This window comes from Necator americanus, chromosome V (genome assembly GCF_031761385.1).
Source record: "Necator americanus strain Aroian chromosome V, whole genome shotgun sequence".
Lineage (NCBI taxonomy): Eukaryota > Metazoa > Nematoda > Chromadorea > Rhabditida > Ancylostomatidae > Necator > Necator americanus.
The window spans coordinates 3,081,944-3,097,408 of NC_087375.1; the positions used below are offsets into that span (position 1 = coordinate 3,081,944).

The 15,465-nt window shown below is 39.0% G+C and overlaps 1 protein-coding gene across 1 annotated transcript; it reads right to left on the reverse strand.

The window, feature by feature from the left end:
* Positions 1-3,666: 3,666 nt before the first annotated feature.
* Positions 3,667-14,968, reverse strand: RB195_012785 (uncharacterized protein; the record flags this gene model as incomplete). Its single annotated transcript, XM_064202324.1, has 12 exons — positions 3,667-3,866; positions 5,232-5,319; positions 5,424-5,553; positions 5,917-6,087; positions 6,328-6,378; positions 10,527-10,614; positions 11,334-11,453; positions 12,363-12,470; positions 12,851-13,007; positions 13,161-13,274; positions 13,349-13,474; positions 14,882-14,968. The coding sequence occupies 12 exons, from the start codon at positions 14,966-14,968 to the stop codon at positions 3,667-3,669; spliced, it is 1,440 nt and encodes a 479-aa protein (XP_064058205.1).
* Positions 14,969-15,465: the final 497 nt, after the last annotated feature.

Sequence of the window (15,465 nt, forward strand, 5' to 3'; positions counted from 1 at the left end):
GCGATTTTGGAGACAGAAATGGAGATCAAACTCTATTCATATTCAAAGCTAGGCCTAACGCTTTTTATAGGAAGTAAACGTGCGAAGCATGCCTACAATGAATATATTCTGAACATTGAATCTTAAAATTTGATTTAATTTCCGTTTTTCGTCTGTGCAAAAGTTTGACCACTCGTGTCACCGAATTTTACCACTTTCCAGCCTCAAATCTCTGCTCAACAAAAAAAATTGGATTCAAATCACAGCTATTGATGATCTTCGGTCATCGTGCTATTACATAGTACATACGGATGACAGAAAAATGAAGGACCTAACGTCGTTTCTTCTCCTGTTAGTTAAGCTGAAACAGCAGCGAGGACAAAAGCGGATCACTACTGTGTCAATACTTGAAACTGTGGGAATCAAATGAAAACAGTAGTGAACTTAATTATTTTGAAAGAAGTCCGCCTGTAAAAAAAAAACAAATAGAATGAAAAGACAAATCAAGTAAAACAGGGATGTAAAGGACGAGAAAGGGAATCAAAATCTAAAATAAATAAGCGATAATAATAAGGAGATCAATGCATAAACAAGTGAAAAAACGAGAAGAAAACTGGACAGAGGAAGAAAAAAGGTGTAGGCTACGTAGTTGCCTGAAGTGATCTTTCTCAGCTGCAAGGTAAGGTTCAAAAAACCCAAATTCTAGTTTCATCCCTTACTCATTTGGAAATTCAGAGATCATACTTCCTTTCTTTCTTCGATTATGGTTTATTGTGGTATTCTCCCCGTTCGTTTTATGGTAGGAGTACGTGAACAACTGTAAAGCAATCATCTTCTACCTTTTTCTAACCTCATTCCCTCATTCCTCCGAAACAACGGAGGAAGTGGTTACTCACTGTAGTATTTTGAATTTCATAGCGCGTTAGCATTGGTCCAAGGGGTGGAGCCTCCCGCAGCCGGGTGTAAGTTTAGATACGAGTTCTACAACCCCGTTTCTAGCTTTCCCACAATTTCCCTTACCACATCGAATTCGTGGAGTTCTTCCTTTAAAGCAGAGCGGTATTGGGGAGCGTGGCTGGTAGGACACTTACTTTTACTTTTTACGACACTTTTTTCCGACACTGATTTTCCGCATAATTGTACAAACGATAATCATCATCATCACCATCTCACAGACGCGAGTCTTGAGAGGAAACTATGTGTCCTATAGTAACAGTAACTGTACTTCTTTGAATCCATCTCCCTCCATCTCCACAGTGGTTACCAAATGTGCAACGTTGAGTAGCATTACTAAAACGTTTCGAGTAAATATTGGAAATTACCAGATCACCAGATTAGCAATTTTCAAAGAAGCATTTATGTGAATTCAACAAAATGGAGTGAAACAACTATCTAGAGCATATGATTTCTTCAAGTGGAATAATATGAGCTCTAAAACCGTCAACTCGAAAAATTGAAAGAAAAAACAACACAATGAAGATAACAAAACAATAAGCAACAATAGAAAATTTGAATGGATTTTCATAGAATAAGACCTACAAAAAATTGAAGGTTTCAACAAAGAAGCATAGTAAGAGAACCTCATTGTAAGGAAATAACAAAAAAAAAGGTGGTGTCGACGAAAAAAGCAGTATAAAAGTATGTAGTAACAAAACTGCTTATTTGTATTACATGCATATTTATGTACGGTATCGGCGGCGTAAACAAAAGCACTACTAGGTGGTGAAAAAACATGTTCATGTAGTGCAAACAATTGTTTACAACTGCGACAAAATATAAACCTTTCTGAGCTGCTCGTCAACATCGTAGTGACAAAGATGCTTAAAAGTGGACGTCATTACACCAAATCTCTCACCAGATTGCTATTTGAATGTATGCAAAAATTGTTGGACAAACTTCCTTCAATTAAAATGACTAGAAGGAAAAAAGTGATGCTTTCCTCAAATCTGAAACCTAACAAATATTTCTGAATGCAACTTTTCTTTTCTGTAATACTATAGATAACAATGACGAAATTAACTCTCACATTAGCTCAATTGTTCATAAAGTGTTGATCACTTTAAAATTCAGTCTGATCAAAACGTTTTAATTCATGGTGGTGAATAGGGTGAGCAGCTTCGAACAAAGATAAACGGTTCCTAGTCGTTTGTATTTCGTCACAATACGTAATTTTCATATGACTTCGTAAATGTGAAACAACATGGTTTTTTTTATCTGTCTCATCTTAGCTGAAGAGTTGAGTGTTTCGTTACGTGCCTATCACATTTACTTCACAAAGAAGCGTAGTAGAGGTCAAGAATTCTTTATCGGATTCTACATTTAACCAATTCTTCTCATGTTTACCCAGAAAACGATGTTTTAAATGAACTAAAGCCAGTGATTATGATGCGCCACGCAAATACAGTTGACGTCGAACGTATTGCGTCGGCGTGACATGTGATATTCTCAACAGAGCGATCACTAGCCCCGTATCCGGTGATGTGACGGGTGATAGACAGCAAAATTGTGTCGATAAGCCTCGGAGTTCTTTTCCCTTATTTTTTAAAAATAGCTTCCGTTCTTTTTTCCGCGCATTTTTGTATGAATAGAATCGCATTGTCTTCATAAAGTCCCACTTCGCTATTTTTTTATAGTTCCTGGCCAAATAACCCAAATAAGCGGCGTAAACGGCCCAACACCCACAAACAAAGACACGTTGCAAATTACTAAAGTTCTTCTACTCGTTATAAGTTATAATACATCGTTGAGAACACAGAAGCAACCAAGCAACATAGGCTGTTCCAAATACCTTTTTCTGGATTATTAGGGGGAACTGAGGGTGCTCACGGTCGTATTTGTGAACTACACCCCTACACCTGTCTATTCGCTGAGAAGGAGGAACTTCAAAGAGGCTCACACTGACTTTTCCGCGAACGCCTCCGAAACGTCACGTATACGGTGTACCGAGGAGAACCAAGCAAGCCTCGACGAAGCCACGATTGTCGTTCATGGAGACGCAGACAACCATTTTAGATCCACCATATCCACCTGGCTATAGAGACGCAGAGAACTACACAGTTACAAGGGAAGAACAGGAAAAGAAGAATGTTGCTGAAGTTATCGAATCACTCAAAAAAGCAGTGTAATCAACAATAGCCCAGCCGGTGAAGCAGAACATGATATGCGGTAGGTAGGCGGAGTCAACTATTTATATAGCAACGAAGGTGAATCTCCACAGGATGTACATTACCGCTAATTGCTCAGAAGAAGGTATGCTTGAGAATCTATGGGGCCACCCATTATTCGCTTAGAGACACCGCCATGCTAAGCTACCTGCTTAAGCCATAAACCGCATTTAACATGTTAATTCCATCCATTTAACTGCTGCTAATGCTACTCAGTGATGAAAAAACACGTTTTAAATATGTGAAGTCATGGTGTAGTCACGTATAGTCACAAAAAGGACGACTAAAAACCGTTTAACTTTACACTTTACAGGTAACCACTTACGCCGCATTCCTCCATAAATCAAAACGTTTAGCTATAGTGTAACTAGAACTGAAAAATAAACTACTAATCAATATGACTATTCTTTTCGTGCTTACAAAGCCATTACCGTTTTAGACATTAGAAACAATACAGGTAATCGAAGGCAAAGTAAATACCCAGTTGTATTAGAAGGGTTCTAATCCTACTTTAAGGCCGATTTCATGGAATAGCGTTGCAGTCAGTAGTCATGGTGCTAATTCCGTTGACAAAGCCGCCGTTATCGCCGTGAGCAGTATCAGATAATGGCGTCCGTTCGTACGTCCTGCGATATTTCTCATCCATAGTTGTAAGATAGTATGTTCCCGGGAAGAGAATTGTTGAAGAGTGAACAAAAATGTTCGCTTTTGGAGTCACGGGCACTGAAAATATGCGACTTAGACATTCAGGGATTTGATACGTCCAAAGATAAACATGTTTTGTATCACATGAATGTAGTTTGTATGATGGAGCACGCTATTCTATGGGTTTGGCGAGCGTTGAGTCTTTGAGAGCTTGACCGAATTTGGGACGATCTTAAACTGACTACCAGTTCAGCGTTAGAGAAAGAAAGGGGTGTTTTGTTTAGTTTCTTTTTGTTGAAAATCTATAAAAATTCAATATTTCTTCAACAGAGTGTGAAAGACTCTCCTCTCATATTTCCAACCCTCAGCAGAACCAAAATATTTCAGGGATATTATAAATAAACATATTTCAGGATTTCCAATTACCTTTGATAAGTCATCATGCACCTTTGTTCCTTGCTCCACGTAGTTCTGAGACTTTTGAAAAATAATAGGAGCTTCTATTTTGATTCTATGCAAATCAAAGTGAAAAAACAGGATCGTCGAGCCATTCCTTCCCTTCAGAAGGGAAGAATATAACCTAGAGAACACGAAATATCACCAGTGTTTTCGGGAGGTTACATTGAGATATATAGCACGATATTTAGGAACGTTTGAAGTTATTTTAGCAATGATTTTCAATAATCACACTAATCCAATAAGAGTTAGGAGTGTGGGCGAACAATAAATCCAATAGAACGACACTTTAAAAGCGACAGCTGAAGTAAAAGAACAGGGAGAAAGTACGACAACGGTTCTTTTTATCACACGAAAAAGATCGATAAATTGAAGAAGCTCTACGTGAAAAAAAGCAGAAAAGCACCGCAGAAAAATTAATGGTAATCAAGGAGACTGTACCCTGAAGTAAGAATGCAGTTTCTTTGCACAAAAACCCTACCATTTCCATTCTGGATTGTGACGTGCTATGAAAAGAGAGGAACAACAATCGGTGACAAATAGGGTCAGTGGTTGGACCGGGATAAGACGCCACGATCATTTTTGAGGCCGAAACTGATTCATTTCTTTTGCAGCTTTTCTAATTTCATGCAAATTCCAAGAAAAAAGAAAGAAACAGAGGACAAATAAACTATCCTGCCACTTCCGCTCACATGAGTTTGAGCTGCGTAGTAAAGCATTAGCCGAGATTACGGCAAATCAGAGATTGAGGATTTAATGTAGAACTCGCGTATTCATAGCAGCTATTTTCTGCACAATTAGTTAAAAATTTCTACTACTCCACGATAAATTCGTGAAAATTCCTTTTACATTGTCATTTTAGGCATTTGTGGTTCTCCTAGACTGCCTTCTCACACGTAATGATGTGACCTCGAGCGGTTGCATTGAAGGGACATGCAGACTCCATCATAATTACATCCAATTTTGCAAACCTAGTGGAAAACTTACCATCAGATCTCAGAAAATTTTCGCGCATTCTCAGCGCCTCTGTGTATTCTTCTGGGGTACAAATATTGCGTTCTTCTAGTCGAGCAATCTAAAAGAGTCATGAATTAAAACGAGACCACATGTCTTAAGTCCAAAAAAATTCTGTGATTTTTGGTCGAAATAAAGCAAAGAACGCTCGACTTTAAAACTAACAGCGTCACAAGAAACTTCTTGCATCCGGCGCAGTCGTTCATTCGAAACGTCAACAGTGACAGAGAACATCGCAGACGCTGATCCGCTACCATACGAAAACAACAGTATTCGATTTATCTCATCAGAATGACTGCAAAACATGACGAAAATTCAATTGAACGTACAATACTTGAGAAGTGGTGGGGCACGAAAACAGGTGTACTTCATTAAACCTAAACCTGTCTTCGTGTGTCACTTTAGTCTAGATTTGGTGTTTGACAGCACGAAGAAAAGAATGAACAAAAGAGCATTTTTGGCAAGTTATGCTGAATGAATAAGAACATTTCTTCATTGTTTGACGTAACCACAGTAACAAACGAAATGAAACAAAGTTTCATAACGAGTTCTGAACAAACACCAATCTATACATTTAGTATGAGGTCCTTTTGGCCTCTTAATTCATGAGTGGCACGTGAAACAACAGAATAAGGGAAGAAATACAAGTGAAACCTACCCAGAAGCAATATAAGCCAATAGTTGTGCAAATAAGGACGGTGTGTACATATTCCCGATGCGGCGATTCAACGTAAGAAATGGTTCGGTCTTTAATTTCCACAATTCTTCAGACGCGTTGAGAAGGCACTTCATTACGTCTCGATCATCGAGAGAAAGCAAAGGCAATGTACTGAAATTAGGTCACCATAGCTGAGAATTTCAAAATCCAAAATGTTAGTAGTTTCTGAAATAACATTAAGATCGTACTAATGCATATAGAATCTGATATCTCACGAATAATACTAAATTTGACCTCGATAATTCTAGACTGAACGAATACAGTCATCTAGAGGATTTTGTGGCTACATTTGTGCGCTAATCAGGTGGTCCCTCTCCACATATGACAAGAACGGTGACGAACAGTACTCACCCGAGAGCTGAATAAGCACTCTTGAATTCCGTATTTCCCTGTTCGTAGTCTCTGAAAGGAAATAAAATAATGTGAGACAACTTGCTGAGCAGAAAAACGTAAAGTTATTTCAATCGCAGATAATAACTATAAATGAAAATTATTTCTCTAGAGATGCAAACTTTTTCTCTCAAACATAGGTATAGTCGGCTCAAAACGGAATGCGCCGCTTACGCAACTGTACCGGCCTTCATGTCGTCCCGACCCAGCCTTAATTCAAGAGAATTCAGCAACAACACACTGGGAATAGTATGAAAACTATGCTTCGATAGATCTGTATAGTGATGTAGATAGTAGGTTCAGTACGTAACATTTTCACCTTTTCACCACACATTGAGAAGTGAAGGAAACCACGAACACATAGTTTGTTTGTCGGCCGGAAAACTTCTTCTTTGAGCATTAGATAGTTGTTTAATAATGGACCATAAGTGCTGAGAAACAAGAGGACTATATTGAGAAATGCGGTATAAGCTTTCTATTGTTGTATAGGGGAGTGGATGTGGGGCAGTCGGTGAGAGGTTCGGTTGTGACGATCGACCGGTGTTTTGAGTGTCTGGTGTCTGTTGCCAAACAACCAATTTCATCCTTAATGGGTCGATAAATTGCCAAATTGTGATCAACGACGTGGGCTTTAGCCTTTACAATTGTGCAAGTAATTGAAGGGTACTGGTTTGGCTTCGTACATTCTTCAATCAACTTCTCATAATGGAAACGAAAGCTCGAGCAGCCGTGAGATCATCATAAATGCTTGAAAACACTGATATGGCAGCAAAAGGCCTGTTAAGCGCAAATCTTGAAGAACTGCCAGCTTCAAAACACCTTCCCTCAATTTTGTATAAAGCGTAAGTACTCCCGACAATCTACGCTTATGTCACAGCACAGGAATATTGTAGAGAAAGAATACTGCTTATTTCGTGAGCAGCGTTCTTACTAATTGGATATATAAAGACCGCATCCTTTGTTATGAGATCACAAAATGGAATTTTATGAAAATCTTGTCGCTCAAAACAAAAGTAGAAATTCCCTCACCGAAATTTTTGCAGAAGCTGGGAACCGCTCAGAACACGTCAATGTCCTTTCTCCGACTATTTACGCATGCGCTTAATGCTTGACAGTAGCCGTACACGGCAAGGGTTCGGTCCTCGCTGAATACGAAATTTTTTGTTAGTGGAAAAGGTAATGGAGGACTGTGAGACACATATGATTCATCCACAGAATCCTATTTGCTACCATTTATACGCAATTTTATAATACTTCCCGGCAGTGACAACAGGCAAGTGATCAAAGCTTGGATACTCGAAAATCCTCCCAAGGAAACCGAGATCTCTGGAGAATGTAAAGAAATAGATACGAACTGTACAGAGAATCTAACACTTGTTTCCAACCATATACATATGATTTTAATGCTTCCCACTGACAATGATAAGGCTAGAGGTATCAGCGACCTAAATTTTGGTAGGTTCAGAACAGCGCTCATATCTTCATTCAAGAGTACTTTGAGAAAGCAATCATCCTCATTTTATAGACTAGATAACGGTTTTAAAAAAATTATATTTGAAGAAACTCCTTGCCATTTTAAAATTTAGTTAGGAAACAGAGCTCAAAACTACCTACATCAAGTATTTTATGAGTTTACATGGCGGAAATAAAAATTTTGAAGTTTTCTTATGTATATATATGTTCGTATAGAAAGTCAAGTGAAATCTGTATGCGACTCCTTTCTAGGTGTTCCGATTCTCAACTAATCTACAGGGGTAGAGACCAAAGAAAATACCCAAAAATTTCCATTTCCAGGGATCGAAGCTTTGATCGTTTGTCACTGTCGAAGAGCGAAACTGGATGTAAATAGTAGCAGAAGAAATTGTACTGGCTGCATCAAATATTCTCTACAGTTTTCACTTATTTTTCCCAGCCTGGAAGCAAATTTTGTCATCAGCGAAGATCGAACCCTAGGCCTTCTTATTAAATATCCGCCACAAAGGACCACATTTTTTTATATTTGCCAACATTCCAACTATGCCGCCAGAAAATGCCCCCACCCAAGAAAAAACAGATTATTGTAATTAAACATTTGATAACTCCTCATGGAACGCTTCTATGTTCCTCAACATCACTGGTCACTGTCCCACATGATTATCCGCAATATTATTCTTCTTACGTCTAATAACAGACGCAGCCTGACAGCAACGTCGGAAAAATAGCCACAAAACGAATAATGTTGCAAATAACAGGATAAAGGCATGTTCTGTGTGTGTGATCTGGAGACTCTTCCAACTAATAACAGCCGTCCATTCCAGACAGACGCAATGTCATGCCTTTACCAAAACAGAATTCGAATGGGTCGAATTCGAGAAGTCAGCTATGCGGCCGAAACGGAAAAGGTGTGCAAGTGCAATGCACGTACCCTCGCATCTAAGGAGACAAGCTAAGAAGATGAAGTAAGACGTCTTCGGACTGACCTAGACTCCCCACTGAACTCGGCTTGCAACACTAGAGGAGAACTATTAATAGATAAACATGAAAGTAGAGGAGCCGGTGATGTCGGCGTTCTGGTCAACACGAGCGTAGCAAAAAAACACCATCCATGGAAACTCACAATTCCAAAATCCTTTTCACGCAGGACGTGGGAGTACCCAGTGGAGGATACCATAATGAAAAAGACACACATCTCCACAGCATCGGATCTTCCCTCAAAGAATTTGTTCCTTCACCAGAAGAAGAGACAACCACAGTTCCCGAAGCGAATCGAAGCACCATCATTATTTGCAACAATTTTGTCTCGTTAAACCTTTTGGGAAGATAGCGGAATGGACAACATCGACTATGAATAGAGTAGACCCGGTAAACATCTTCACGGGAGTACGAGGAAAGCTGAGAGTTTGAAACTACCAAGATATGTCTGTTTCTGGAAACTGTCGAACCGATAAGTCAGCGGGGAATCGCAAAGGCCCAACTACCAACGTAGCCGCAAGAGAAGAAGTGATGAAAGTAGATCTAAAGAGAAAAATGGAGCAATACCGGTTGACGCTATAAGGAACTTCGCCGATCATGAAACAGAAATATCTGCTCTCAGCAACATTACTGGAACGACTACACACAGAAGAGGGATGAAAAAGGTCATTCACAACTTCTGGTCTGATCTCTTCAACATCTACGTCCACATTCTTCTTTAGCATCTAGGAGAGAACACGTAATTTTACATCACATCAGTCATTTCACATCTCTTCCCCTCTGAAGTATGACGTAACATCATGTCGGTAAAGAATCGGACAGCATCCTGCCCCCAACAAGATCAAATTCGAATATCTGAAGAAAATACAACCATTGCCTCATAAACACCTCCACAAGGATGTTCGCACTGATGGAATGCGAGGTCCTGTAGTAGAAAATGCAGAGTAAAACAAGAAAAACCATGTTGCTGTGTAAGAAAGGGGATACGTATCACACTTTCAATACAGCGTAATTTGCTGATTGTCCGTCATCTGCAAGCTCTTTTGACAGAGTGGTCTTGATGAGGATAGAAAAAAGACGTGAGATGAGGGACAGCAAGGCGAACAAGTGCCCAAGGTTTCGAGATGGGTGCAGCACGAGTGACCTCAGTACACATAGTTAAGTCATGAAAGCTTTGGAAAATCAAGGCGAGTCCACGCAGTACATGAAGTTACTTCAAGAGTTGTGCAGTAACTTAAGGCAAAAACTCGGCTGCTCTACAAAGACATCACTAAACACGTGAAGAGAAGAGTCCGAGAGGATGATACAATCTCACTTAAAATATTCAACACCAATTTCGAGAACGCAATGCGAATGTTGGAATGGGCTAATATAGGAATAACAGATAGTGACCGGGGAACCACACCACCCTTGCTTCTCTGGCAACATCGTTATCGATAGTCTAGAATATGAAATCCATGGCGAAGACAACTGAATTCACAAATATCTGGAGAACTGAGGACGGTGTGGAAAGCCTTTGGAAGAACATAACCTACCCCAGTACTTAATTATTACTGCATATGAGATTGGTCCAATCTCATCAGAATATGGTGTCACATAAAATTTTCGTAGAACGCCGGTATTACGAGATGCAGGTAACCCTATTTTCTTTTTATGAAGCATCCCTGTGTGGAAATGATCCTAACGACTCAAAAATAAAAAAGAAATACCTATAAGCCAAACGTGCCAACGCTTTCTGAACCATACGTGTGAATGGTGAATGGAACATGGCAGCTGAGAAGGATGATAACGTCAGATCTAAAGTGAAGCAGAAAAATATGACAAGAATAAAACCACAATGATGGTCAACAATTAATAGTAATCCCCAATTTTTTGAAAACGGCACAAAAGAAGTAACTATGTGAATCGGACTATAAATATCAAATCCTGAATGATAGCAACGAAACATAGTCTTCACATTTCTTCAAAAAGGTTCATAAAATCATTACCTAAGTATTTCCATTAAACTTCCGTTCCATTTCCATTTCACTACAGGAACAGAAAAGGAACTCAGCCTTGTAGGGTAAATTAGAGACCATACTTAGTAATAGTTCAAATTCGGAGAACAATAGGAAAGGTGAGGTAGAATCAAAGAATCGGAACACAAAAGAGCGAACAATTGGCTATTTTGGGGTACGGGCCAAGAGACATGTTAATTAAATGCATCACCCCACGAATCTAGAGTGGTATGGATTTTCGTTGGAGTATACTTATATGGGGTCGTAGATTATGTATACAGGGGTGGTTCTGCTCATGCATCAAATCCCTTTTCATGTACAATAAACGTTATATGTTTGACTCAAATGACACTGCCAGCTACATGAGAGTCTCACGGTTTATTAGGTTCGAGGAACGGTGGTGAGATAGGGTAACAAACAGTCAATATTATCTAAACTGACAAGTCAGGATCTCACAATGCACAATCACCGCGCACATTTAATTCTTATAACATTTGCATTACCCCACTACTAACCAACCTTGTCCGTAAATTTTTGAAGCTTTCTCCTTATAGCACCGATAGCAACCGTCAAGGGCATTCATATACGACTGTAAACTGACCGGTCCATCGACAGTTGGATATTCGCTTGAGACTTTACCTGAAGCAGAAATCCATGAAATAATGGAACATGTGCATGAAAATGCAGACTGAATAAATATTCAAGCGGTTCGGTCCAGCGCATATTCGTCTTTGCAATATTTTTTTTTTTTCTGAGCATAATTCTCGAACATCCGTCACCATGTACCCAAGGCAGATAGTGGTTTTCCTTGTGCGGTCTTCAACGACAACCACAAAACAGGTCTCTAGGTGACTCACAAAGTTAAGTGATACTCCTCCTCGATGAGGACAACAAGACTTCATATTGTGCTCTATTCTGATTTTAACAGCGTTAAATCTCTTCATCTTATCTACAACATATAATCAATATGACAGGTCCGTGAGTGTTGCTTATAGGTCTCTGTGTGGGCACGATATGAATTTAGATATTGTTGCCCATAAAACATTCTTCGGCGCAGGCTAGCTGTTAAATGAAAATACTGAGAGGGAGTTTGTCCAGCAAATACTTAACGAGCAAAAAGAGAAGCGAATTAACGTGAAATATAAACTAGTGAAGGATGTTTTGAATGTCTCACTTACATCTTTAAATGATGCTTCGGATGTTTCCACTTCTTTGTTATATTTGCACCGTTGCAGTAAACTAGTTCACCTACTAGGAACACTGGTTCGTTAAAAAAACAGCGAATACGTTGCTCTTGCTGCACCATATTCCCGTAAGAATAAAGACTTCTCTTTTAAAAGAAAGCTCCTTAATCAAAATACTCAAAAATACTTAGTAGTTTGAACAAGAGAAGTTTGAAATTCGAAATGATTTAGATCTCTAAGTTCACTTGTTCAAACCAACTATTCAAGCTTTTCTAACTTCAGATTCAAACATTTTGATTCGTATCCACCTACTGCTGGACCATAAATAAACACAACCAGCGTTGCGAAAAAAAAAAGAACTTACCAATAGGCTTATAGAAGTCCCAAGAACTCGTCATATGCGTCGCCCGAAGCCCACGATCAAATGCCAATGGAGCATCGGGAGTAATGAGTACAGCAATGGCTCCAGCTCCTAAACTACTCAAACTCTGCAGTGCCATCTAATCAGTGAGGAATCTGAAAATGATGAGAAAGGAGGTTGAATTGAAAGAGAACATGGCTGAGACAAAAAAGTAGATTCATTCGGAAATTGCTTCCCACTAACTGAATCAACGAGAAATGGCACCAATTCGACTCATAGAAACCTACTCTAACACCTAAATTTTCCAATCTTACTTGGAAGTACTATGAGGTCACTCAAGACATATTGTACTCTACAGAATTCAAAAATTTGTAATGGAAACCTAGACTAACGCGATTCAGCAGTCAATTGAGAGATACATCTGTGAAAACTTGATGGCTTAATTCCAAATCCTTTCTATAAGGAAAAAAAAATCATACAACAATTCGTACCACCAGTAGCTCTCGCAGGCCCCGGTGCGTATATCGCTATGTCAGCAAGAACGGCGATAGCATTCCGTTTCTCTGTAGCGTAGTTTGCATATATCCAGTCAACAGCATGAAATATTGCTTGAGTACCACCAAAGCAAGCATTTTTGACGTCAACACCCTAAAAGTGCTACTTATTAGCATGAATGTACTTCTCGACATGAATATTATAAGGGAAAGCACAAGCAACACACAGTAAACACAAACACATCTAAATCTGGAAATAGCTGTAAGGCACTACACATTCGACCAAAAAAAAATAAAAACTACACACCTCTATGTCAAGATTGTCACCAAAAAGGCGCATTAATTCGGTCTTAACACTTTTGCTTTTGTCGATGAGCGTTTCAGTACCAACAGCAAGAAATCCAATTGATGATGGGTCTATCTGAATAAGGTAAGAAGAACATTAGCACTCACAACTCTCTTGTATTAACGAAAAAAAAAAGAAGTCGTGCTTACATCGTAATTACGGAGGAGAGCGTCTGTGACCGTCAGCGAAAGTGAGACAACATCTTCATTGTCAGCACAGAAGCCCATTTCTTCTTGCCCAAGACCAACTGCATACTTTCCAGAGCAACCATCAAACTGTACAAATAATGTACATGTACATATACACTACGCTTATTGAAGACTATCGCGGCAGAAGCCATCAAATTCTAATCCGTTCCCATCTTCAACCAAAGCATGCTTTTTTAGATTTCCTGTGTTCTATTTGCGTGGGTTGCAAAAGGAACGTTAATCATCCACTAACCCCATTTATCCAGGGAAGCAAAAAGATAACTGTACTTGACAAGGACGAGAAAAGTGCATCGTTTAACTGTAACTAGTTTTTTTGGTAAAGAAAACGTAAGAAAATACGATAGCGCACGATAGAACTTCCTCTCCTTTTTTCTAAAATTTGCAGACATCGAAAAGGGCACCAAACCTCAAAACAAAGTGGTACAGTCTTTATAAGAAGATGGATGAAATTGCGCCTAGATAAATTGCTGCACAGCTTCGCCCGTAAAGTAGAAAAATGAAAAAACTCTTCTAAGCCTGTTTCACAATTACCAATGTTGCTTCGTGGACTTGTGATTGCCACTTTCGCTTCTTCCCTTATGGGATATTGGAGAACCCACACTTAATACTTGGAAAAGAATCTAAATTTCTTAATTTGATGATGTCTACACTCTTATGTTGTTGATTAGTGAATCCGTGCATATTCCCAATTACTCTGGCATTATACTGGAAATTATTATATTTTATTATTAATTATAAATTATTATATTTCCAATATAATACCGGAGTAATTGGGGATATGCACGAATTCACTAATCAACGACATAAGAGTGTAGACATCATCAATCAATAATATAAAGTCTGCTTGTTTTTTTCTCACATTATACTGATACGCTTTATATTTTAAAACCACGTCAAAATCAAATTATTTCGACTTTGACAACAATATTAAGAAATGAGAAAGTGGTGAAAATGCTCTCGATTAAAAGAAAAATTTCCCCGGATCCCTACTCTCATACATATTCCGGTGTTGTTTTAGAATCTTTAACTAGAACTCTATTTCGTCATTTCTTTGCAATCAGAAAGAAGACCTATCAGAGAAATTTGGAGTAAGCAATAGAATTAGGAATATAGTGCTGCTGAAACTTGCAGTCTTGCAGTCGAGTTTACGAACGGTTAGTGAGAGAGTTAGTGTTCTGTCTTGGACAAGGACGGAATACGTATATATTCCACATATCTAAGCATTACTCTTGAAAAAAAAATCTAGACGTGTATGCTAGAACTACTAAGAGAAAAAAGGAAGATAGAGCCTCAAGAAATAGGGAAGCCGTTGAGTCCCACCCAATTACTTTTCCCCAAGTCCATTGCTTGGGTGAGACGAGAAAACAGAACTTGATGGACTTCACCACGAGGCACCCAATCCCAAGTATTTTCTTAGTGAGTCAAGATGAATGGCTACGGATAAGTTGATTGTTTCAAAAAAGTTAAGCTAACCTTCTCTAAATCCTTCTGACTGACAGCGCTTTTGGGGAAGTAGATTTCGATTGCACTGATACCCACATTTCGAACATGGGAGTCCATGGATGGATGGATGGATGATGGATTACGCAAGGCTACAAAACCAAACAGAATAAACAAGCACAACCAGCAAACATATCCCTTCTTATCTTAAAAACTGAGACAGAAGGTGCGAAGACACGTAACTATTGTTATCGGTCTTCATAACGTTGAGCAACTACTTGGAAGCAATGTGAAACCAACTCAAATTCTGAAGATTTGTTTCCATTCAAATTGTACACGAGGATCTAACTGAATGTGCTTCTTGCACTACAGAATATCTAGTAGTGGCATGGCGACATGGATGCTTTAAACAGGAGAGAAAGCGACTTCGGAAGAAAATGTTCACAACGACGAAGAATTCACAATGCAACAACAACTGACAAGCGCATAGAAATCACATTTACGTAGCTTTTACAGTAAATTGCAATAGTTAGGCGTCGAATATGTTGCTATATGTGCACGCTGTACACAACACTCAAACACGACATGGCAAAATAATATTTGCTGGCTGCCTTATT